General features: G+C 35.8%; 1 protein-coding gene across 2 annotated transcripts in view; it reads left to right on the forward strand.

Moving 5' to 3' along the window:
* Nucleotides 1-25,837, forward strand: part of GABRG3 (gamma-aminobutyric acid type A receptor subunit gamma3) — a 522,462-nt gene extending 496,625 nt beyond the window's left edge. Inside the window, exons 6-10 of one of the 2 annotated variants that reach the window (XM_068537479.1) lie at nt 10,726-10,863; nt 17,077-17,229; nt 20,337-20,533; nt 20,820-20,879; nt 25,556-25,837. In XM_068537479.1, the coding sequence (XP_068393580.1) occupies nt 10,726-10,863; nt 17,077-17,229; nt 20,337-20,533; nt 20,820-20,879; nt 25,556-25,837 (830 nt within the window). Of the gene's footprint in view, nt 1-10,725; nt 10,864-17,076; nt 17,230-20,336; nt 20,534-20,819; nt 20,880-25,552 lie in introns of both variants that reach the window. The other variant, XM_068537480.1, reaches the window with a different exon arrangement.
* Nucleotides 25,838-26,689: the final 852 nt, after the last annotated feature.

Consider the following 26,689-nt stretch of genomic DNA (forward strand, 5'->3'; position numbering starts at 1 on the left):
CCTCCAAACACATCAAGGCTAAACAATACACTACTAAGTAACCAGGAAATCGCTGAAAAATAAAGAGGAAACAAAAATTATCTAGAAACAATGACAATGAAAACTCGACTGCCCAAAACTTACGGTAAGTAGCAAAATCAGTTCTAGGAGGGATGCTAATAGCAATACAATCCTACCTCAAGAAACATGAAAAATCTCACAACCTAATCTTATACTTGAAGCAATTAGAAAGAAAAAAATAAACCCTCAAGTTAGCAGAAGGAAAGAATTCATAAAGATCAGATCAGAAATAAATGAAAAAGAAATGGAGGAAATGGCAGCAAAGATCAATGTAACTAAAAGCAGGTACTTTGAGAAGATAAACACAACTGATAAATCATTAGACAAATTCATCAAGAAAAAAAGGGAGAAGGTTTACGTCAACAGAATTAGAAAGGAAAAAGAAGTAACAACTGACACTGAAAAATACAAAGGATAATGAGAGAGTACTACGATCAACTTTATGCCAATAAAATGGGCAACCTGGAAGAAATAGACAAATTCTTAGAAAAGCTGTATCTCTGGAGAGAAAACTCCTCAGAAATTAAGCATAGTGGGAACTAACCTCAACATAATAAAGGCCATATATGACAAACCAACAGCTAACATCATTCTCAAAGGTGAAAAACTGAAACTATTTCACTAAGATCAAGAGCAAGACAAAGTTGCCGACTCTCACCACTATTAGTCAACATAGTTTTAGAAGTTTTAGCCACAGCAATCAGAGAAGAAAAAGAAATAAAAATAATCCAAATCGGAAAAGAAGATATAAAGCTGTCACTGTTTGCAGGTGACATGATACTATACATAGAGAACGCTAAAGATGTTACCAGAAAACTACTAGAGCTAAACAATGAATTTGATAAGGTAGCAAGGTACAAAATTAATGCACAGCAATCTCTTGCATTCCTATACACTAATAATGAAAAATCTTAAGAGAAATTAAGGGAACACTCCCATTTACCATAGCAACAAAAAGAATAAAATACCTACCTAAGGAGACAGAAGACCTGTATGCAGAAAAGTATGACACCGATGAAAGAAATTAAAGATGATACAAACAGATGGAGAGATATAGGATTTTCTTGGAATGGAAGAATCAACATTGTAAAAATGACTATACTACCAAAGCAATCTACAGATTCAATGCAATCCCAATCAAACTACCAATGTCATTTTTCACAGAATAGGAACAAAAAAATTTTCACAATTTGTAAACACTAAAGACCTCGACTAGCCAAAACAATCTTGAAAAAGAAAAACGGAGCTGGAGGAATCAGGCTCCCGAACTTTAGACTATACCACAAAGCTACAGTAATTAAGACAGTATGATACTGGCACAAAAACAAAAATACAGATGAATGGAACAGGATAGAAGGCCCAGAGATAAATCCAGGCACATATGGTCACGTTATCTTTGAAAAGGAGGCACGAATATACAATATAGAAAAGACATCTTCTTCAATAAATGGTGCAGGTAATACTGGTCAGCTACATGTAAGAGAATGAAATTAGAACACTCCCTAATACTATACACAAAATTAAACTCAAAATGTATTAAAGACCTAAATGTAAGGCCAGACACTATCAAACTCTTAGAGGAAAACATAGGCAGAACACTCTATGACATAAATCACAGCAAACACTTTTTGACCCACCTCCTAGAGAAATGGAAATGAAAAGAAAAATTAAAAATGGAAACTAATGAAACTCAAAAGCTTTGCACAGCAAAGAAAATCATAAACGAGATGAAAAAGAACTTTCAGAATGGGAGAAATTACCTCACACCATGCAGAATGGCCATCATCAAAAAATCTACACACAAAAATGCTGGAGAGGGCGTGGAGAAAAGGAAACCTACTGTTGGTGGGAATGTAAATTGATACAGCCACTAAGGAGAACAATAGGGAGGTTCCTTAAAAAACTAATAATAAAACTACCATATGAACAGCTATCGCACTCCTGGCATATACCCTGAGAAGACCATAATTCAGATAGGTACACGTACCACAATGTTCATTGTAGCACTATTTACAATAGCCAGAACATGGAAGCAATCTAAATGTCCATCAACGGATGATTGGATAAAGAAGATGGGGCCCATATAAGCAATGGAATATTACTCAGCCATAAAAACAAAAGAAACTGAGTTATCTGTAGTGAGGTGGAGAGACCTAGAGTCTGTCATAGAGAGGGAAGTAAATCAGAAAGAGCATAACAAATGCCATATGCTAACACACATATATGGAATAAAGAAAATATTTCTGAGGAACCTAGGGCCAAGGAAGGAATGAAGACGCAGTCATAGATGATGCACTTGAGGACACGTGGAGAGAGAAGTGTAAGCTGGAATTAGTGAGAGAGTACTTTGGCATATATACACTATCAAATGTAAATTATATAGCTAGTGAGAAGCAGCCACATAGCACAAGGAGATCAGCTCTGTGTTTGGTGACAAACCAGACGGGTGGGTTAGTGAGGGTGGGAGGAAGACACGAGAGGCAGTGGATATGTGGATATATGTATACATATCGCTGATTGAGTTTGTTATACAGCAGAAACTAACAAAACAATGTAAAGCAATTATAGTACAATAAATATGTTTTAAAAAGTAACAAATATAACAAATATGTTTACATACGTATGTACATTCTGTGTAAATATATATTCAAAATATTTTAAAAAGCAAAAAAAAAACACCATAAGTAAATCTAGTGATACATTAAAAGGATCATACACCATGATCAAGTGAAATTTATCCCAGGCACGCAGGGATGGTTCAATATCTGCAAATTAATCAATGTGATACACCACATTAACAAACTGAAGAATAAAAATCATAAGATCATCTCAATAGATGCAGAAAAAGTGTTTGACAAACTTCAACCTCCATTCATAATAGAAAATCTCATCAAAGTTGGTAGAGAGAGAATGCATATCACAACATAATAAGGTAATATATGACAAGCTCACCTCATATTCAACAGTGAAAACCTGAAAGCATTTCCTCTAAGATCAGGAAGATGACAAGGAGTCCTACTCTCACCATTTTTCTACAATATATTTTTGGAAGATTTACCAATGGTAATCAGACAGAAAAAAGAAATAAAAGGCATCCAAAATGGAAAGAAACTAGTAAAACTGTCAGTGTTTGCTGGTGATATGATACTATACATCGAAAATTCTAAATACAGCACCAAAAGACTACGAGTTCTCATCAGTGGATTTGGTAAAGTTGCAGGATACAAAATTAGTATGCAGAAATCTATTGTATTTCCATACACTAACAATGAACTCAGAAAGAGAAGTTTAAAAAGAGATCACATTGACAGTTGCATAATAAGGAATAAAATACCTAAGATAGATCTAACTAAAGAAGTAAATGATCTGTACTCCGTAAACTAATGAAAAAAATTGAAGAGGACACAAAAAGATGGAAAGATGCACCGTGATCATGGATTAGAAGTATTTATACTTTAATATGACTTTACTAGCCAAGGCAATCTACATATTCAATGAAATCCTTATAAAATAGCAATGGCATTTTTCACAGAACTGGAACAAACAACTTTGAAAATTGTACGGAAACTGAAAAGAAGCTGAATTAGCAAAACATTCTTGAGAAAGAATTACTGAGCTAAAGCTTTCATGATCTGTGACTTCAGACTATACTACAAAGCTGCAGTAATCAAAACAGGATGGTATTGGCACAAAAACCGACACAAGATTAATGGAACAGAATAGAGAGTCCAGAAATACACGTATGAGCTTATGGTCAATTAATCGACAACAAAAGAAGTAATAATCTATAGCGGAGAAAAAGTTTCTTCAATAAGTAGTGCTGGGAGGACAGGACAGCTACAAGGAAAAAAATGAATTTAGAATATATTCTCACACCACATTCAAAAATAAACTCAAAATGGAATAAAGATCCAAATGGCAGATTGGAAACCATAAAACTCCTAGGAAAATACACAGGCAGAACACTGCCGAAAATTGCAGCAATATTTCTTCAGATCTGTCCCCTAAGGCAAATAAAGCAAAAGCAAATATAAATTGGATCTAATTAAACTAGTAACCTTTTGTACAGCAAAGGAACCTATTAAAAAAATGAAAAGACAGCATACTGGAAAACTTATTTCTAAGTGTTATGACTTGATGGATAAGGGATCAACATCCAAAAAAATAACTCATAGAACTCGAAGTGAAAAATCCTACAGCATGATTAAAAGTGGAAAATAGACATGAATATTTTTCCAAAGAAGACACACAGGCAAAGATGGCCAACAGTCTCACGAGAAGACGTTCAACATAGCTAATCAGCAAAGAAGTGCAAATCAAAACCACAATGAGACACCTCACACCTGTCAAATCGCTATCATCAAAAAGACCACACGTACAAAATGTTGACAAGTGTGGAAAGAAAAGGGTTCCCTTGTACACTGGGGATATAAACTGGTATAGCCAATGTAGAGAAGATTATGGAGGTTCGTGAAAAAACAAAAAATAGAGCCTTACGATCCAGCATTTCAACTCCTGGGTCTATATTCAAAGATAATGAAAATATTTTTAAAATGTACACTAACTCCAATGTTCATAGCAGCTTTATATATAATAGCCAAGATATGAAAGCCACACAAGGGCCCATCATGAAGAAAATATGGTCGATATATACAATGGAATATTCGTCATATAAACGAATGAAAATTTGCAGTTTGCAACAGCAAGTGTGGTCTAGAGGGTATTATGCTTAGTGAAATATGTCAGAGAAAGATAAATACTGTATGTCGTCAGTTACATGTGGATATATAAAATAAAAGAAATGAATTTATAAAACCAAAAAGAAAGAGACTCACAGATATAGGGAACTATATCACAGACATAGTGGTTACCAATGTGGAGAGGGGTAGAAAGAGAGGCAAGATAGGGGTATGGGATTAACACTTACAAACTACTATGTATAAAATAAGGAGCTAGGATATAATGTACAGCAAAGGCAATATAGCATTATTTTATAAAAACTTGAGTATAATCTATAAAAATCTTGTCACCATGTTGTGCACCTGAAACTAATATAAGACTGTAAAACAACTATACCTCAATAAAAAATAAATAATAAATGAAAGTAAAAGTTCAATAACAGAAAGACCTCTAGAAAACTTACAAATATTTTCAAGTGAAATGACACACTTTAAAAACTTTAATGGATCAGAGTCTTCTGCTTCTGGGAAGATGTATTTAGTATGTTTTTCCCTATTCTACTAAATACAAATCCCTGAAAATTATATATAAAACACATATTTTAAAATTGTAAAGGTGAAAAGAAAAAGAGCAGCTGGGGAAAGAAGGTATCATAGAACAACAAAACGATGAGTGCTCCAGGTTTAATTATTAATGCCGTATAACTTTTAAAAATTGTGAATCACTATGTTGTACACCTGCAACTTATACAATATTTTATATCAAACGTAGTTAAAAAATAAAAGAAAAAGGGAAAAAAGTTGACATCATGTAGTATATGTTAGCATCTCTTTCTCACACACACACACACACACACACACACAGACGTTCATGGAAATGTGACACTAAGTAGAAAGGCCTTGATCTAAATAATTTCAGAATGAATAAAAATTGAAATATATAAAACTTTAAAATAATTACAATTAAAATTTGAAAATATCTGGAAGTATTTTAAGGAAGGATTACTTAAACATAAATACAAAAACAAATATAGAAATGACTCATTGGTTTAATAATATACAAATTTTAAGTTCAGTATGTCAAATATACAACAAAAATACCAAAAGAGAGGAAACAAATAGGAATAAGAGGCTGTTTCTATATGATTCAAAATTACACAAAAAACAGTCGCTGCACCTCCCCCAGGATTCTCTAAGGACCTCTGAGAGTTAGTTCTCCAAGGTTCCAACTACCTTTAATTTCATGGGCACACTCAACTCTGCTCCAAGGAATTCACTGCCTTGGTGTTGGTGTTCTTCAAAGCTTTGAAGCTTTCTCAACTGTAAGAAGTGTTTAATAAAATGCCCCCAAAGAACAAAGATGTTTATATCAGGTTCTTGGGAAAACCGTAGCTGATAGAATATTTTTTAGAGTATTGAAAACTTTTATTAATATTCTTCGGAAAGAACCTTCATTACCTGTGTTTCCACAAAGGTCAAGAGAGTACGCATTTTGGAAAGCAATCACCATACGACTCTTGAGAAAAGTGGGTTTATGAAAGGGTGGCTGGTGTTCTCTGTGGTAGGGTATGTATTCTTGAAGGAAATCCTTATATATTGAGAAGATTGGCTTATTGGAACATAAACAATCAGAAGTGGAGACCAGTGTAATGCAGTAAGTAAGACCCTAACGTCAGACGATCTAAGTTTGTATTCTGGCTCTGCCATAGGTGTATTACTGAATTTCTGTGCCTCAGCTTTCTCATTTGTAAAATGGAGAAAATTCCTATGTCACTACGATTGTTGTGAGACTTAGTATATTGAAAGGCCTTGGAATATTTCCTGGCACATGATTACAGTTACATAAGAAAGCAATATGATGTTGTTGGTGGTGGTGATGACGATGGTGATGATGATATACTGCTGATGGTGACTGCATGCATCTTCAAAGAGTATGGTTAATTTAAATGTAATTACGTCTTATAGAAAATATTTCATATTATTTCATTAACCCATTACTACTGAATCTTTTTTTATGGAAGAGATACAAAGGGAGGCTTTGTGAACTAGAAATAAATACTAATGGACATTTTATAAAAAGAAAAGTTAGGTAGAAAAGAGCTGAGAGAAGCCTTTGGTTTTGTACAGACCTGGCTTTGTTATGCAGTTTCATCAATTTTGAACTCGTTGGCCCCGGACAAATTAATGTTACAATGCTAAGTTCAGTCTAGAAGAAAACGGCAAGATTTAAAGGAAAATGTTAGTAAAAGTCCAATTAAAACAACCGGTGCTCAACAAAGAGGCCTCACTATTTTTAACATGATTATAGCATAGGGAGATCAACTTTGGAATGGTGGTGTGAGGACATCAGTGACCATTCTCCCATAAAAGCTGTGAAAACACTGAGGTTAAAAAAACCAACCGTTTCAGAAAAATATGATTTATTCAGAGTAAGAAACGACAACTCAGAATTATCTGCCTAAGGAAAACTTCTGAACCTCAGAAAGACAATGAAGCCTGTGCATGTCAACTTGGGTTATTCCCTTTTTTTCTTCCCAGCTCAGTGCCATGGTATCTGTGAAAGGGCTGCAGGCTCACAGTGAACATAAATAATGGACCTCTTTCACGACACTAAGAACTCTATACCCAGAGCAGTCTATATTTTTCCAAACTTCGCAGTACTTGGAAAATCTCCATTACCAAGGTTTTGTGGTTGTTTTGACTCGGAGCTCAGCTCAGGAAACAGCACTCTCCAGGAATCATAGAAAAATAGAAATCTCCTGGTTACTTCAGATCTGCCTACGGTTAGTGCAAACGAGTCCAACTCCCCCCCCACCCAAAAAAGAAACAATTAAAAGGAGGACCTAGAGAACTGGATGATCACAAAGAACTTTGAAAAGCACCGGTGAATTCCCAAGGACTTAGAAGAACACCATACATATGTGCAGGACTGTTTGCATGCCCAGGAAAGACCCCTATCACTCACCTCTGGCCTTGCGGAAATTTTCCACACACAGGAATTAAAGCTAAGGCTTTCTCATAAACTGAAGTCATGTTTTCACACACAGATCCCAACGAGACCAACAACAAAACCTGTTGTGCAGAGAGGGTTCTGATACCAGTGTTGTTACACTATATTATTTAAAATGTAAAGTGTATGGTTTCCAGACATTTTTGATAAACATTTACAAAACCTACAAACAAGAAAGCATGCCACATACAAAGGAATAAAAGCTGTCAGAAGTCATCCTTGAAGAATCCTAGATGTTGGATGTACTTGACAAAGACCTTAAGTCACCTATTTTAAACACTTTTGAAGAACTAAAGCAACCCATGTCCAAAAATTAAAGGAAACTATGACAAATAGATTTGAGTAGACAGAACAAAGGATCAGCAAATTGAAGACAGGCCAGGAGATTTTACCCAAAGACAGGGAAAAAAATGAAAAAAAAGGAAAAAGGTGTAACAAAACTCGTAAACCTGTGGCACATCATGATTACCAACAATTAGTAGGAGAGCCAGAGGAGTAGTCTATACATCCAAGAAGCTCAACAAACTTCAATGAACTCAAAGAAATCCACGCTTATAGTTAAATTGACAAAAAGAAAATTTTGAAATAGGCAAGAGAAAAATAATTATCATTTTTAAGTTTCAATAAGATTAATAGCAGATTTATCATCAGATACCATAGGGGCCAAAAAGATATTTACATGATATCTTCAAAGTGCTTAAGGGAAAAGTCTGCCTCAATAATTTTATAAATAGTAAAACTCTCTTTGAAAAATGGATAGAGAATAAAAAGACAAGCCACATAATGGCAGAAAATATTTGTAAAACATATACCTGACAAAGCACTTGAATCCAAAATACACAGCTCTTAAAACTCCAGAATATGAAACAACCCAATTTTAAAATGAGCAAAAGAATTGAACATAACCCCGCAAACATATGACCAATAAATCCATGGAAAGATCCTCAATAACAACAGTCATTTGGGAAATGCAAATTAAACAATAAGTTACAACCTGACACCTCTATGACTGTTGGAGAAATATTATAGTTTTAACCCATGACCAACAGTTCCACTCTTAGGTATATACTGAAGAATACTGAAAACATAGTGACACAAAATCTTGTACACAATGTTCCTAACAGCATGACAAATTTAAAAATTGCATATCCATACAGCAGAATATATTGAACAATAAATAGGAGTGAAGTACTGACATGTGCTACGATGTGAGGGAACTTTTAATACATTATGTTAAGTAAAGCTATAAAAGATAACATGTTGTATGACACAATTTATATGAAATGCCCAGAATAGACAAACCTATGGACAGAAAGTGTATTAGTGGTTGTCTAGTCTGGGTGAGATGCATATGTGTAAGGAGGTGGAGAGAGGAGTGAATGCTAATGACTAGGGTTACATTTTGGGATGACAAAAATAGTCTAAATTTAGATTAATATGACAGTTGCACCACTCTGAGAGTATACTAAAAAACACCGAACTTGTATGTTAAATGTGTGAGTTTTATATCTCAATAAAGCTGTTTAACAAAACAAAGCAAAAAAGAAAGAATTATACCATAAAGTACTTTTTATAATTTGATAGTTTAATGAGGAGATAAAGCTATTGAGACAGTGGCTAATGACCAAGTAAATGTTTGCTTACTTCAGGCTAAGTGCCTTGATGTCAGCTTTGTCCCTTTAGGGGAGAGCAAGCAAGTATCCTTGCAATGTTGACAATAATTTCACAGAGCAATCCACAATTAGAAAGCAGGAAGCATACTTGTGCTCTATTACACCAGAGAGTTCCAGAGAATTAACGGTGTGGTCCCAAGTGCTGTTTAGAAAGGGGATCTAGGAGTTGAAAAATGGCGTCGGGCCAATCTCTGGCTTGGGCTTAGGGAGCCAGGAGACCCCTGGTAACTGTACCAGTAGGAATGGAGTAGAACCCTTATCCAAGACACACAGCTCTGGGCATTTTGCCCACAGTGAGCCTAGAGCACCAAAACTTCTTGCTTTCTGGAGTAACTAACAAGTTGGGTAATGGTCTCAGGAAAATGTCAAACTGATCAGAACTTGAGACTCAAATCAGAGCATAACTAAGAGTCAGTTGAGCTCTCAAATCCTTATTAACTTTGTCTTTCTTAAAGGTATTATGCTAAGTGAAATAAGTCAGAGAGAGAAAGACAAACAGTGCATGAAAGATATCACTTAAGTGTGGAATTTAAAAAATACAACAAACTAGTGATTATAACAGAAGAGAAGCAGACACAGATTAGAGAACACACTAGTGGTTACCAGTGGGGAGAAAGAAATGAGGGCACTAGAAGTTAGGGAATCAAATCGTATATGTTTTGTACATGTTACAAGGATATATTGTACAGCACAGGAAATATAGCCAGTATCTTATAACTGTAAATGTAGCTTATAACTATCACCTTTAAAAATTGTGAACCATTATACTGTACACTTATGACATATTGTAGATCAACTACACTTCAATAATAAAAAATAAAACTGTTAGAAATAATAAAAGCTATTTATAATAAAAGTTTATAAAGAAAAAATTAGATTCACCTTTCCTGAGATCTGGACATGGTTCAGGGAAAAGGTGGAAGGTCGTGTGGGTGTTGGCCAGGTTGTTAGATCCTACTGTTTAGGAGCTAGTGAGACTCTGACCAGTTCTTTCAAGTCCATTCTTTGAAGGTCATCTATAATCAAGCCTTCCACAGTGAAAGATGTGTGTTGTGTCCATACAGACGATGGAAAGTCTTGTGGCTGGGAACATCTAGCTGATTGTAAAGATCTACATGAAAAACTTTCAGAGTTAGGTGGCCTTTGCCCATTCATTTTTGGAGTTTCAATGCATATGAGGAAAATTTAGAGTAAATATGGACTAAAATTTCAACTCCTATTAAATGTTCAGAATAATAATTTTGACATTAGTGCTTTACAAACCTACATCTTCAAGTGTTAACATTTTTTTCTGCATTTTCAGATGGCTACCCCAAAGAAGAATTGATTTATAGATGGAGAAAAAATTCTGTTGAGGCAGCTGATCAGAAATCCTGGCGGCTTTATCAGTTTGACTTCATGGGCCTCAGAAACACCACAGAAATTGTGAAAACATCTGCAGGTAGGAGTTAACTTACAGAAGTGTAGATCTCAAAAAAAAAAATCCGACATTTTCCCCCTGATGACTAAGGCATACCTTTCCCTTTCATGTAGAATTTCTTCCTGTGTATGTTTTAAACTAATTCTATTCGGACAACCATGATTCCTAAGTGATACTTGAGGCAAAAGAGCTGATTCAAAACTCAAAAATAATGTTTTAACTGGGATTGGGGAAAGGGTGACCAGATTGCCTTATATCTTTAAATCGAGACTATGTTGACTTTATGTCCATAAGCCTAAGATTCTCATCCGTGACCAGATTTATATAAACCAATTTCCTAAGAGAGTTCTACAACTTAACATATACAAAATAAACAGCAGGTATTATAATTCACAAAGAAGTTAGTGTGAAATGTCCTTCAGTTTTAATCTCTAGCTTCTCCCTTTCCTTTAAACAGTGTCTTAAACTTTCTCTTTAAATATATTGAACTATAATGAAAATGGCGAAAATGAAATCTAGGGAAAATGAAAAGAAATAAAGGAAAAGAACAAGTTATGTAAAAGGGAACTCTCATAAGGGTATTAGCTTACTTTTAGGCAGAAACTCTGCACCAAAAAGGGAGTTGTCTGATATATTTTAAGTGACGAAAGGGAAAACTTACAACTAACAATACTCCACTCAGTAATGCTTTCATTCAGATTTGATGCGGATATTGAAAATATTACAGAGAACAAGAAGCTACTTGTTCAGAACCACCAAATCAGCTTTATAAGAAATGTTAATGGGCCTTCTATAAGGGAAAAAAATCACGACTAGAAATATGAAAAATCTCAATGGTAAAGGCAAATATAAAGGTAGTAATTCCTCTGTATCCGCCATAAGTACCTAACGGATACACAAAAGAAAAATGTGTAAAATATAATGTAAAAAAAACAGTAACTGGGGGAGAGAATAAATATCAGGGTTCTTGCAGTTCATTCACATTAAGGTTTCAAGAACTTAATCATGCATATATGATTAGGACCATATATAGGCCATAAGGTCCCTCTAGCCCTTCATTTACAGTTATATTAACTGATTAACTTTTCACAGAATTAGTATACACCATATTTCCCAAAACTTGCTTGTTCTAAAAAAATGTCCATGACTTTATAATTAAACATTGCCTAAGGACATGAAGTAAAATCTGAGCTAATTAAAAATCACTTATTTCTGTGGCAAACTATGTAATAGAGACATTTTATTTTTGTCATATAAACACTGGATGGTAAGGATATGGATATGAACACAAGTATTTAAATAGAAATATGTTTGTGATTTTTCTTTTAAAAATGACATAGTATGGGAGATTAAAAATATTTTTACTATATAGTCCTCTTCGGAATCAATGGAATGCAAAAAGAAACAAACAAAAATCATCAAAAGAAAGACGTAATGTGAAATCTGCTGGTACCACTAAGAAAAGACGCTATAGTGAAATAGTTATGAAATTAAAAGAAAACGTGGAAAGCATACCTACAATTCTTTTCTAAGAATTTCCAGAGTTTTGCAAAAATTGACCCTTCCAGAAACTTCTGACTTGGCCCAATGCTGTTTGGGTGAGGCGGTAGCAGTCTAGAGGAGCACCACTGAATAAGGTCTACACTGAGAGTGAGAGAGGAAGTGACGCTGAAGAATGCATCATAGAGACAGGTACAGTTCCATGGGACAGACAATTGCCATGTAAGTAAAAATATAGATCATCCATGCTGTTACTAATCATGGAAAAGAAAACTCTAAATCATTGGCCCTAGCCCTATGTCTTACAAAGATCTTTTTAAAGTCCCCACTCATATCCTGCTCAGTGAAAAATCAGGCAATGCACAATGGTGAAATGATTGATTGCTCATTCAATAAGAATTCATTGAGAGCCTACACAGTCTCAGAAAGCAAAGAAAAGGGGCAGTGTTTGTTCTCATGGAACTTGCACTCTAGGTGGCAAGGCAAATAGATGGGAAACAAATAAACATATCTCATACACTTGATAGTGATAAAAGCTAGAGAAAGAAATAAAACAAGAAGAAAATGGATTTCTATAGTTCGTGGCAAACCGTTCTTATTTTATAAAGGCTAATAGGGATCTAATATGATATTATTTGGGCAAAATCTGAAGGTAGTGAGAAGGTAAGCAATACAGAGATCTGTGAGAATGATCTGGGAACTGGAAATGCAAGACTAGAGGGACAAAATTGGAGTGTTTAAAAATAGCATGAGGGTCAGTGTGGCAGGAGTTAGGGGGTCAGTAATAGAGACGGAGCTCCAACTATGGAGGACTTTGTTATCTAATCCAAGATCTTAGTCTAAATCTGGATGAGATGGGAAGTTACTCGTTGGAACTTGGCCAAGGTTCAGTATGCTCCGTATTTTAAAAGAATTGCGTTGGCTGCTGGATGGAGTCTGCAGAGTGGCAAATAGGGCAGCTATAATAATAATCAGGTGGGATAGTCATATGCATTTGTTGGTAAGGTGTGGTTGGAAACTGAATATATATTAATGATTTTTTTAGTGGATTGAATATACAGTGTGATGTGAAGAGAAGGATCAAGGGTGACTCAAGTTTTAAGTCTGAGAGTTGACAGTTGCTGATCTGGATCTACTATGGACAGAGCCCCTTGTTCCAGAGTAGGAAACAAGGGAAGAAGGAGTCATGGTTTGAAATGCCATTTAGACATTTGTGTGACCATATTGAGTTGATATTAGGATAAGATATCAGTGGTTCCAGAAAATGGCCAAGACTGTGTGAAACATTGATAATATTTAAACCTCTGAAATTAGATGACATCCTCTGGAAAATAAAATAGAAGACAAATCCCAGGGCTGAGCCATGAGCTTGCTTATATATGGCGGTTGTGCAGGTATGTGTACATTTGCAGAAGGGGACGCACATAGAAGGAACATCTCTTTTTCATCGAGTCCTAGAACGAATAGCAAATGTAGCTACGAATGTATTTGGCCTGAGAAACTTTCCATGCACATGTTTTCAGAAGCAAAGGAAGAGGTTTTGCCTCCTATGAAGACATGTTTTACCTCAGGCTTACATAATCATGTTAAATATGTATAGAAAAATATGATGATATGAATGAAAATCCCGTGGCCTCTTCCTTCCAATTTGGGATGAGTGGCACGTTGGCTTGTGTTGGTCTTCTTGTAGGGGACAGTGAAGTTGGAAATCACAATTCCTCCTCCCCCCGCTTCTCCAAGTCGAAGCTGGAAAATAGGAAACCTGGGTTCTCTGGAACGACTCTCTGTGGTGTGTCCCAGAACCTCACCAAGAGCCAAGACTTCCCTGGTGGTGTAATAGTTAAGAATCCTCCTGAAAATGCAGGAGACACGGGTTTGAGCCATGGTCAAGGAAGATTCCACATGCTGTGGAGCAACCAAGCCTGTGGTCCACAACTACTGAGCCTGTGTTCTAGAGCGTGATCCACAATTACTGAGCCTGCATGCCACAACTACTGAAACCCGCACACCTAGATGCAGTGCTCCACAACAAGGGAAGACACCACAATGAGAATTCCGTGCACTGCAATGAAAAGTAGCAACCGCTCGCTGCAACTAGAGAAAGCATGCGTGCAGCAATGAAGACCCAACACAGCCAAAAATGAAAGAAGAAAGAAAAAGAAAAAGAAAGAAAAAAGAAAAAGAAAGAAAAGAAAGCAAGAGAAAGAAGAGAAAGGAAGAAAGAGAAAGAAAGAGAAAGAAGAGAAAGAAAGGAAGAAAGAGAAAGAAAGAAGAAAGAAGTTATTTTTTTAAAAAAAGAATCTGGTTCCAAAAATTTGGCCCTGACAGTCCCTTCTCAGTTTCACACCTGACAGTGGGACTTTCAGGCAGACCTCTGTGTTAGACAAAGGGGTATTCCAAACCCAAGATTTGGGGTCCCTGTTCAATTCAGGTTGGGGCAAAGTGAATGTATTTGCTAAAACGAATTATGTGCTTACACGGGAGTTGTTCTGTTTATCTTACTGAGGAAATGGCAATGGTGGTTGAAGAAATGATTCTACTCTTTGTATATTCCACTTTGGTTGTGTTCATAACTATTAGAATGATTTATTAGGTTTTGCTTTTTGTCTACTGTGTGTTTTCTGTAAATTAATAAACATTTAAATATCATATATAATTCAATAATATTTCCCAAGGAAATAATGTAACTTGACTCTCATATTACTTAGAAAAATATTTTTGTGGGGTTTTTTTTAATCACTTCAGGTTAATCATTCTGATTCCTTTATACTGGAATGCTAATTTGCTAAAAAATTTAAATGTTTCTTGGGAAATGATCTCAAAATTGGTGTTCTATCAGCCATCTTGAATGTTGCTATAACAGAACACCACATCCCTCGATAAATATTCTAATTTATTGAGAGGTATAAATTTATACGGGCTTAATATGGTCTCCCTGTCAATATTTTTAAGTAAAAATGGGACTTTCAGTTTGATCTCCTCATTAAACAAATACCAGTTGATTGCTTACCAAGTAACATTGATAAACAAGACATATATTCTATAACCCAACTAATTTACTGTTTTTAAGGAAAGATTGTTTTTATCAGTAATTATAGAAATAACTTTATTGCAGTTGTTAGGAGCAGGAAGAGAGTGCTTCCTGGTGGACTAAATGATTTCTAAGCTGTGTTTCAAAGTTGACTTAGAACTATCTGGATGCACGTGATAGGAAAAGAGAAGCATCCTAGGCAGTAAGGAAGGGATGCAGCAACAATTGGGGAAGGATCTTGGCAAATCTGAAGACCTGGGGAGTCCAGGAGTGCAAAGAAAATGGGCGCAAGCGGCATTTCATGCAGAATGGTGTAGACTGTTGGGGAAGGAGAAATTCCCCCCTCTACCTCTCTTGAGTTCTTGTGGCTGGACTAACAGCAAAATTGACACGTGACAAGGTTTGTTTATACAGGCTTCTTTGTGATTAGGAAGTCTTACCTCTAGATGCGGGGAGTGCCCCTTTCACATGAGAGATTTTTTTCCTGCTTTCAGAGACAGAGAGGAGGGTCAGAGTGTCCCTCTTGTGTTGGCATCTCTTAACTTTAATTCAAAATAATCAATATGCCATTGAGACACATTTTTGGGTGGCCTACCCTGGGTCCCAAATAGACCATAATAAAGTTTTGAAAATTTACAGGGGTAGCAAGATGCTGTGTTCTAGAAATATCCTTTTGGAGGCAGGACATATAATGGTCTGGAGTGGAGAAGGTTGTTAGAAGAGAAGCTGGGGGCTATGATAGTACCTGGGCTAAGTAGAAGAGCACTTGATGCAGGAAGAAGAAGAGAAAAAGAGTCACAGATGGTTTCTGGGTTCTCAACTTGAATACGTGAAAGGAGGACCTAAATTAAAAGAAGGTATCGGTGTGACAGAAATGATAGTTCACTATGATCATCATGAATTTCAGTTGCCGGAAGGTTGAATCCAGCGGGCTGAAGGATGGAAGTCAAGTTGGAGGAGGGGGGAAGACACAATTTCAGCTGGTCACTTAGAAAAGACATGAATATAGACGATTTTGGAATAAAATGTATGATGTATTAAACATGCACCCTTTCTCAGTCCCTCATGGAATCTTATGAAATTTCTAATAACATCTCTATTGATCCCAACTCTTTCATGTTGTGGCTTTGCTTCAGTAAGAATAGAGAGGAATGTCATAAAAGGATTTCTTCGGTATTTCTGGGATGGCACAGCCCAAGTACCTAGTCATGAAAGCATAAGATAAATACAAAACTATTAAACATAAAGATCCATAAGCTTCAATTCATACTGCAAAAATAAAAATATAAATTTGTTACAGGAGTTTAGATTTGAAAGTTTATGTATAACTCTGTTACTATTGAAAAAGCAAAATGACAATGGATTTACTTGAGGGTTGAGATTTTTCTTCCCCTTGATTTTAAGCATGCAACATACAGCTGAACATTGGATAATGATCTGTTGTGGAATAAATGTGCATATCTATCAACTCTAATTAATATGTATCTTTTGCGCCTTTTACAGTAAAACGCCTCACACGACCATGGATATGATAAAAATTAAGTTTAAGAACACCAGAATTTTGACTCTTTCCCGTTTGACGAATGTTGTACTTGAATAAATTTATCCGTTATTCATTTAACAAAATAAGCTATAATAAATTATTTCTTTGAATTTTTTTAACACACAATAGTTGTGTTAATTTTGACAATACTTTATTACAGGTGATTATGTTGTCATGACTATATATTTTGAATTGAGTAGAAGAATGGGATACTTCACTATTCAAACATACATTCCTTGTATACTGACTGTGGTTTTATCCTGGGTATCATTTTGGATCAAAAAAGATGCTACGCCAGCAAGAACAGCATTAGGTGAGTTCCAAAACACCTTTGCTACCATTTTGTTTAATTTTAACTTAGAAGTATTCATAAAAACACTTTCAATAAAACGCCTAGTTCAAATGTAACTGATCTACTTTGAAGGCTACTTGATTCATGCTTGCTTTTAGGTAGACAAGTTAGACTGTTCTTCCTTACAGTAGAATTCCATGTGTGTACCTTAGAAGTTGAGGTTAGGGATTCAGAGTAAATCAACTGCAGCATCTGACACTGTGCTCTAAAGAAGATGTCATCATAAAAATATAGGCATTTTCTGGAACTACCATACTCAAGTTTCCTTATGTCAGTGTATGGAAAAAGAAATTACCACCCACCTTTGAGGACTGATGACACAAATGAGTAAAACTAAGTCTTTGAACAGAAGTTCTGCTTGTCTAGAACAACTTTACCAGCAAACAAGAAAATGATCATTCTTTTTTGATATAAACTTTGTAGATTATAAAAAGATTATATAATCTTTCTATCTATATTTCTTATCTATAATCTAAAAATTCTTTTCATGAATTTTTCTTTGGCATCCAAAGTCCTCTTAATAAAACATTAAATTTCAGTGGTTTTAGGATTGTGCAACATGTTTTATATTTTTTTTATGACAGGAATTTTGCCTAACTTTTTATATTTTGATTTATTAATACAGGCTATGTGAAATATAGAGGCTCTCCCCAAATTTCTTTCAGTAAAGAGGGAACTGCTTAAATTTAATAATCTTTACAAAGTCTCCTATATTACATTGAACATTTTCTGTTGGTTTTTTAAAAATCTTTGTTTAACAACAAAGTACTTTTTGAAAATAATTATCCTCTGCCAATATTAGTTTGGCATGCTGATTAGAAAATACATGATAGAATTGGTAAATCAGCTGGCAAAAGCATAGCACAAATTTAGTAACTATTCTTGAGGTTATGACCTTAGTTACAGTGTTTGCACTTAATAGAGTTACAGAGCAGAAGAATAGAGAAATGTCATTAACACCAGAATATTTAGTTAAGACAGCAGAATGGCTGTGCCTACTTTAGATAAAGCTTAAATCATCTTATGACAAGATCAAAGAGAACCACCAGTAAATCAGTTATAAGAAAGCATTCAACGTTCTTTTTAAAAAGATAACTGTCAATGCTCTCTATAATGTATCATTTACAATATTGTGTATACAGTAAAAAATTACTAGACTTTCTAAGAATTAGGTAAATGTGACTCGATCAAAGAAAAAAGTCAACATCAAAATGCAACTCTGATGTTGAATCAGCAGACATGGGCTTTAAAGCCGCTATGATTACAATGTTCAAGGATTTAAAATAAAATATTGAATTACCAGATGACCAGATGGATAAGAGCCGATGTAATATATTAAAAAAGAAATTCTAGAATAAAATGTATTATAGTTGAATTGGAAAAAAATCACTAGATGAGCTTAAGAGCAGAATGAAAATGGCAGGGGAAAATGGTCATGGATAACTGAAGACCATCATATAAAATTTATCTAATCAGAAGAAGAGAGGAATTTAAAAGATTCAAAAGAATGAACAGAGCCTCAGTGATCTTTGGGACAATATGAAGATGTATAATACAACTGCAACTGGTGTTCCAAAATGAAAAAATGAGATTTAAGAAGTTTTGAAGAAATTAAGGAAAAATACACAAATTTAGTGAAAAATACCTACCTACAGATTCTGTAGACATGACATGGTCATCACATTTTTTTAAAGGTTAAATTGGACATATATTTATTACAAAATCTTCTTTCATAAAAAAACTTGTCAAAGGCGTAGACTTTTCAAATTTACAATGCATTTTTACAAAAAGTATCACAAATTGCTCACCTACAAAAAGGAGAGCCTGGCATTCTATTTTCACTGAACTGATTAAAGAAACTGATACAAACAAGGTAACTTCATATGACCAAATGTTGAGAAGGCACGGAGCAAGGCTGAAGGCGTTGACTTCTAGTTCATTATCCTGTACACCTGGTCAAGCTGTTTATGCCGTGCTGTTTGACTCATTCTACAACTGGCCCTTGCTGATTGACAAGCCAGGGAGGCACTAAACTGGAGCTGGGATGCAAACTGCAAAGGTGGTACCTAATATATGTGCATCTGTCACGTATACCTGATCCCTGATTAGTATTGCTGGGCAGGTATTTTATAGTACTTCCTGCCTGGGTGACAGCTCTAGCATGTTCTAATTTCCTGCGGGCTCATCTAGGGGAGAGATAGCCTTAAATTTTTCACATGATAATCATCCAGTCATTTCACTCTATTTTAGTAGACTCCATTCCCTTTTCTTGTATTTCTTTCTAAACTATCCGTCACATATATGACTCTTTCCTAATTTTTTCCCCACAGTCTTTGATTAAATTTTTAGTGTTGGCCGACATATATGAAATAGATTGAATCGAGTGTGATTAGTTAACTAATTAATCAACGAATCAATAAACTTATGTAAAGCACTTATTGAAATGCCTAGAATGCTAGGCACAATGTTAGGCAAGCAAGATGAGCAAGATACAGTCTTTCTCTTATGGATCACACAGTCTGTTCAGGGAGACCGACTGCAAAGACATATGCAATTCTCTGTGAAAAGCAAAAAAGTGAGGTACATAGAAGGTACGGGAATAATGAAGCTGTACATCTTATCAGATCTGCCTGGGGTACTACAAAGCCGTTTGCCTCAGAAAAGTGGTATACAGCTGAGTCTTCAAGAAAAAGAGTTTACAAATTGCATAGAGAAGGAGAAGTAAGACAGAAACTGGTTTACCTGGGCAGAAGAAAAGTGTGAGATGGGGAATTGATGGAAATTATAGGGGACTGCAAACTGTATTTTCATTAAAAATATAAGAGGCAAAATGTCAAACAGTAGGTGAATAAATGAATAAACTGAAAGATAGCAACTTAATTCAGATATTTTTATGTTACTGTGAAGACTGTAATAATTTTATGGAAATATTGCTTACAAAATTAAACAATTACATTTAAATATATTCTCTTTATGCAATGTCAAGAAGTAGTCACATAAAACACTGTGTTGGAATGGAGGGAATCTGTGTGGTCCCTTTCACAACTTGGTATGTGTCTCCTGTGCAGGCATAACCACAGTGCTGACCATGACCACACTCAGCACCATAGCCAGGAAGTCCTTGCCTCGTGTTTCCTATGTGACAGCCATGGACCTCTTCGTGACCGTTTGCTTCTTATTTGTCTTTGCTGCTTTGATGGAGTATGCTACCCTCAACTACTATTCAAGTTGTAGAAAACCTGCTACCACTAAGAAAAAGACATCGGTGAGATCCAGTAGCAACGATTTACTGGGAGGGTAGTGGGAAGATAGTTTGAGGTAAATGATTCTTATTCATAAGATCTTATACAACATGATATAGTTTAAGAAGTCTTTTTAAAAAACAACACAGGTATTCCGAAGATATGACTGTGACATTCAAGCACTCTTCAGCTTCACCTACCAGTGGCATGGACTGATGTAATCATACCTTAAAGATTACTCTTTACCAGTGATTTCTGATGCAGATTTCCATAGTAGTTTTCTCAATTATTTTTCTGATTTCCTTGTAGTTACTATATCCAGATTCCTCAAGATGGATTCAAGAACGCATAAACCTACAAGCCCCCTCCGTACGTATAGTATTGCAAGTGCAAATATTTCTGAGAACTCTGAATAAACTACAATTGAAAAATACTATTGTTTACATATGCACCTATTGGAGGCCAATGAATAATGCATGTACTCCCTTCCAAAAGTTATTTAATTCTTTAAAATATGTCCAATTCAGAACATTCGGAAAATAAAAGGAAAAGAATCACTCCTTCTACCTACCCCTGGGTAAAAATGTATAGCGTATATATTTCTGTAACAGAAAATTAATTATGAATACATTTCTGGGTCAAAATATTAATTTAAAGGATCATTTTAATAATTGCATCATATGTTCATGACTGATGCACAATCTTGGCAGGACACGGGGCTAATCCACACCTTTTCACTCTCAAACATATTTTTATCATTACAGTTCTGTACATACTTGTAATTATTTACTTAGTATAAATTCCTAGAAACAGAAGGGCTAGACCAAAGATTGCACAGGTTTTGCCAAAATGCATTCCACCAGTTCATATTTCAACTCATTTATCCTCACAACTCCCATTCTACTGAAAGGACGCCGAGACGTTGAAAACCCAAAGCCTGTTAAATATTGATTAAGCCTTCACGATTTTTTTAAAAAATTGTTATATTTATTAATGTGCTTGAATTTTGAGTGTATGAAATATAAGAATTTATTGAAAATTCGAAAAATATGTCTTTAAATTATTGATGTGAGCTATCGCTTTTATCATATAACAATTTTTACATATAACTGTATTCTTTTACACATGTGAACTCACAAATTGAATGAATAATTTACGCCCACCCATACACCACAGGTTGTTTTCTAACTGCTGATCAGCACCTTATGTTCAGTGCATTTCAACCAATTTTCATCAGGAGACTGTGTAGTTATCCATCCTCTTCAAGTGTGTATCATTGTAGTTCTGACAGAAGATGAGGCCATTTTTACACAGTGAACATATAGTTTCGGCCAGCAAATGCTGCCAAATAACAACGCACTGAAAGGTAATGCGAACGGGTGGGAGTGGGTGATGCTGAATAACAGACACAAATCAGAACTAAGAGCCTGAGGCTGGAGAGCACATTATATCTTCCGCCACTCTCAGCCTTCACATAGTGCTGGGAGTGGAGAAAGAAATATTGACATCATTGGTATAGAAATGATACTGACGAAAGAAGGAATAGCTACGAAGCTAGAATTTATTTTTCTTAAGCGTAAAGTGAAATGACTCTGAAGTACATAGGAAAACAATTCACGTAGATAAAGAGCTCCAGGCCATGTGCAAAGACACAGAGAGAACTTCAACAGAAGTTCAGAAGAAAGAGGAAGGGGGAGTTGGATGATAATGTCTTCAACTCTATTCTGAAAGATCCATATGTTATAGTTCAGGGGCCACTATCTCCAAAAAGGAAAAGCAGAGATGAGCAGCCTCTCGGCTTTGAAGTTCAGCAGCTGGCTCTACCGATGACCATACATTGCTTTGGGGCAAGTTGTCCAAACAACTTTGTGCCTCGGTTTCCCAACCCATAATCTGCAAGGCTAGTCCACTTTGAGAGTGCAGTAGTACATGCGGCCAGGAAGCACAGCGGTTCTGAGGAAGTCACATTGATGCAATACACAAAGAGGTGAAACAAGAATGAGTTGGGAAAGAACCAGGCTGGGCTGAAGATGACTTTGGAGACTCGTTAATTAAAATATTTTATTTTCCTCTAATAATTTTATAGTGTCAAGCCTTATATTTATGTCTGTAATCGATTTTGAGTTTATTTTTGTGCATGGTGTCAGGGAGTGTTCTAATTTCATACTTTTACGTGTATCTGTCCAATTTTCCCAGCACCACTTATTGAAGAGGCTGTCTTTTCTCCACTGTATATGCTTGCCTCCTTTATCAAAGATAAGGTGACCATATGTGTGTGGGTTTATCTCTGGGCTTTCTATCCTGTCCCATTGATCTATATTTCTGTTTTTGTGCCAGTACCAAACTGTCTTGATTACTGAAGCTTTGTAATATAGTCTGAAGTCAGGGAACCTGATTCCCCCAGCTCCATTTTTCGTTCTCAAGATTGCTTTGGCTATTCGGGGTCTTTTGTGTTTCCATAAAAATTGTGAAATTTTTTGTTCTAGTTCTGTGGAAAATGCCATGGTAGTTTGATAGGGATTGCATTGAACCTGTAGATTGCTTTGGGTAGTATATTTTCACAATGTTCATTCTTCCTATACAATAACCTGATATATCTCTCCATTTGTTTGTATCGTCTTTAATTTCTTTATCAGTCTCATAGATTCTGCATACAGATTTTTTTTGTTTCCTTAGGGAAGTTTATTCCTAGAAATTTTATTCTTTTTGTTGCAGTAGTAAAAGGGAATGTTTCCTCAAATTCTCTTTCAGAATTTCGTCTTTAGTGTATAGGAATGCAAGCGATTTCTCTGCATTAATTTTGTAACCTTCTACTTTACCATACTCAATGTTTAGCTCTAGCATTTTTAGTGTACTCTAGGTGTTTTATCATGTCTTCTGCAAACAGTGACAGTTTTACCGCTTCTTTTCGATTTCGAATCCTTTTATTTCTTATTCTCCAATTGTCGTGGCTAAAACTTCCAAAACGCTATTAACAGCAGTGTGAATAGGCAAATTTCTCTTGTTCCTGAACTTAGAGGAAATGCTTTCAGTTTTCACCAATGAGGATGATGTTGGCTGTGGGTTTGTCATATATGGACTTTATTATGTTGAGGTTCCTTCTACATCTACTTTCCTGAGAGTTTTTTCATAAATGGGTGTTGAATTATGTCAAAAACTGACAGGACAGGAATAAAGATGCAGACCTAGAGAATGGACTTGAGTACACGAGGAGGAACAAGGTAGTCTGGGACGAAATGAGAGAGTAACATTGACATATATACACTACCAATTGTAAAATAGATAGCTAGTGGGAAGCAGTCACATAGCACAGGGAGATCAGCTCGGTGCTGTGTGACCATCTAGAGGGGTGGGATAGGGAGGGTGATAGGTAGACGCAAGAGGGAGGGTATATAGTGATATCTGTATACCTACAGCAGATTCACTTTCTTATACAGCGGAACAAAACACATTATAAAACAATTATACTACAATAAAGAGGCTTTAAAAAAAAGAGTAAATGGACATAAAAACTAAGCACAAGACGTAATTTTGTATTGGACGATAGACCATAATCTTTTCCTCTTTTTGCTCTAAAGAACACTTAGACAATTGCCAAATATAAAGTAAAATATAGTGATGTAAAAAAGTAACTAATCCTCCTCCAAAAAAAAAAAATCTCTATTTAGGGCACAGTTTGAAATTTCTTGACAAATTTGTGGAATCCATTTTTAAAAGTGTAGTTTTCTTTTGTCCCAGATATCTTATTGTTTTTAGCCTGGAACATCCTTGAGCACCCTCTCTCTAGTGAGCTGTCTCTTTCCCTGCAGAGGCTTCTGATGTCCATTTTGAGTCAGCTCCTTCTGCTGGGCCTGCCTGCCTGCCTGTAATGGCTGCGCTTCTCTGTGTGACCCTACACAGATACAAAGGATTGAAGAAATAAAATGATGAAAATCTGGCTGAACGTTGTCAAAACTCATGTGCCATTTTTAATAAAGGCAGATATTTTCCAACTTGAGCTTGTTGGAAAGATACCAATACTATAAATTACCGTGGTAGAGTCAAGAATCTGGTTTTTTCCAGCAAACCCTCAGGTGATATTTACACCCTCTAGGGAGAGGGAGGATATATATCCACATTGAAACTTAAGGTAGATGAAAGTTTTAATTTCTGCCCATTGCCTAGAATTGTAGACGAAAGTAGACAGCTGCACCATGATGCTCCTGACTGGCTAATGGCTTGTGCACAGTAGAACGAAGACATCTTGATTCAGGTCGGTCCACACACACAATCACTTCCCAATTAAAAGGATGTCCCCAAAGGCTATCAATAGTATTACCGAATGCTCTACATCTCTACCTGCTTCTCTGTGGTTTGACTCCACACAGCTACAAATATATTTAATCAAACTCTTCTCTTGTATGTGTGATTGTAAACTGTCCTGTCTCCTTATCTCCGCCATACTGACTTCCACATCAGGAGAAGACCTTGTGAAGTAGAAAACAAAACATTCCAAATGTATACAAATTTTGGCTATCTAGAGAGGACAAGCAAAGTCTGGTATCCACACATTGAAAACTCATTTTTCACCTGAATTGCATGGAACAGGGATATTCTCTCATCATTCCTATACCCTTTAAAAAAAAAACTCTTTAATACATAGAAAAAGAAAGAACTTTATACCACTCCACACTTTATTATATGTATTTTTTAACATTTGAGGAATTATATATATATGTGTGTGTGTGTGTATATACCCAAATCAGAAGAGTAGTAGTAGTAGGCAGAACAGTGACTTGAATTGGCAAATACACATTTGAAAATACGCTTATTCTCCCTTATCATTAACTCAAGAAATACAAGAATTGCAAATTGCACTGTACTTTTTCTCTCATTAGATTGGCAAAGATTTGAGCTCTTCAGAGCAGGAATGGGGGTGGGCATAGGGCAGGGCACTGTCCTGTTTATTTAGTGAACAGACATAAACGGTACTTATTGCTTGATTCACCTCGGGCTGTTCTTGATTCATCTCATGATGATTTTTGGTTTGTTCTTGTTGCCAGCAGAACTATTCTCTCCTTGATATGAGTCCACCACCACCGGCAATGGTTACCCTAAACAATTCCATGTACTGGCAGGAATTTGAAGATACCTGTGTCTATGAGTGTCTGGATGGCAAAGACTGTCAGAGCTTCTTCTGCTGCTATGAAGAATGCAAATCAGGATCTTGGAGAAAAGGGCGTATTCACATAGACATCTTGGAACTGGACTCATATGCTCGGGTCTTTTTCCCTACATCGTTCCTGCTCTTCAACTTGGTCTATTGGGTGGGATACCTGTATCTCTAAGTATTCCTCCTGGTGATAAGTGAAGAGTGTTAGGTTTCCTTCTAAACTTTGGCCCTACCCAGACCAATAGTTATCAATTGGAGTAGCAAGGAAAGATACTACTCAGTTTATCTGAAATTATGTAATACCTTTGAGCAGCGTAGGAGTATGTGGCAAATATTTCTATTATGTATTTCAGACTCACACACACATGAGAGCACACAAACAGGTTAATTCAGTTTTAAAGTGATATTCTTACTAATCTTTACTGAATCTGTAACGTGGTGATATATTTTTTGGATATTGGAAGCAGATGCCAATTTCCTTGTGAAGAAATCTGTGAAACCTACAAGTAAATATCTGAGAAACACTATTAGGCCCCGACCCTTTCTGTATCTTTTATTTGCAACGCTTGGCAGCACCAGTGTCCATCTATGCGAAGTCACTGCTGGCCAAGATACACTCTACTGATCTCAGCGCCCAGGCAGTCTGAGTTCAAGTGTGAACTGCAGTGAGTTACCACCCAGTTTCCTCTCTCTGTGGCCTCTTTGCTCTGGTGCCACCTTCACTGGTTTGCATTCTTTTATCTAATAACTTCACCCTAGGCTTGGGAATGGTGTATATGCATCATCCACAAGTTTTCAGTAGAGAAAAAAATTCTAATTTTCAAAATTCTCATGTGGTTAAAGTCAAAGATGTTTATTATCTTTAAACACCAGTAGTTCAACATTTTAACCTTGAGTTCTGTTTTACTAGACCAAGGTGAACCCCAGAGTATATGCTATTACGGGTTCAATCATTATCTTGCAAAGATGGGTATACAGCATTCACAAGCCGTTGTTTTGAAATTGTTTTCTAGAGTGTGAAAGAAAT

Source organism: Eschrichtius robustus, chromosome 1 (assembly GCF_028021215.1).
Source record: "Eschrichtius robustus isolate mEscRob2 chromosome 1, mEscRob2.pri, whole genome shotgun sequence".
Classification (NCBI taxonomy): Eukaryota; Metazoa; Chordata; class Mammalia; order Artiodactyla; family Eschrichtiidae; genus Eschrichtius; species Eschrichtius robustus.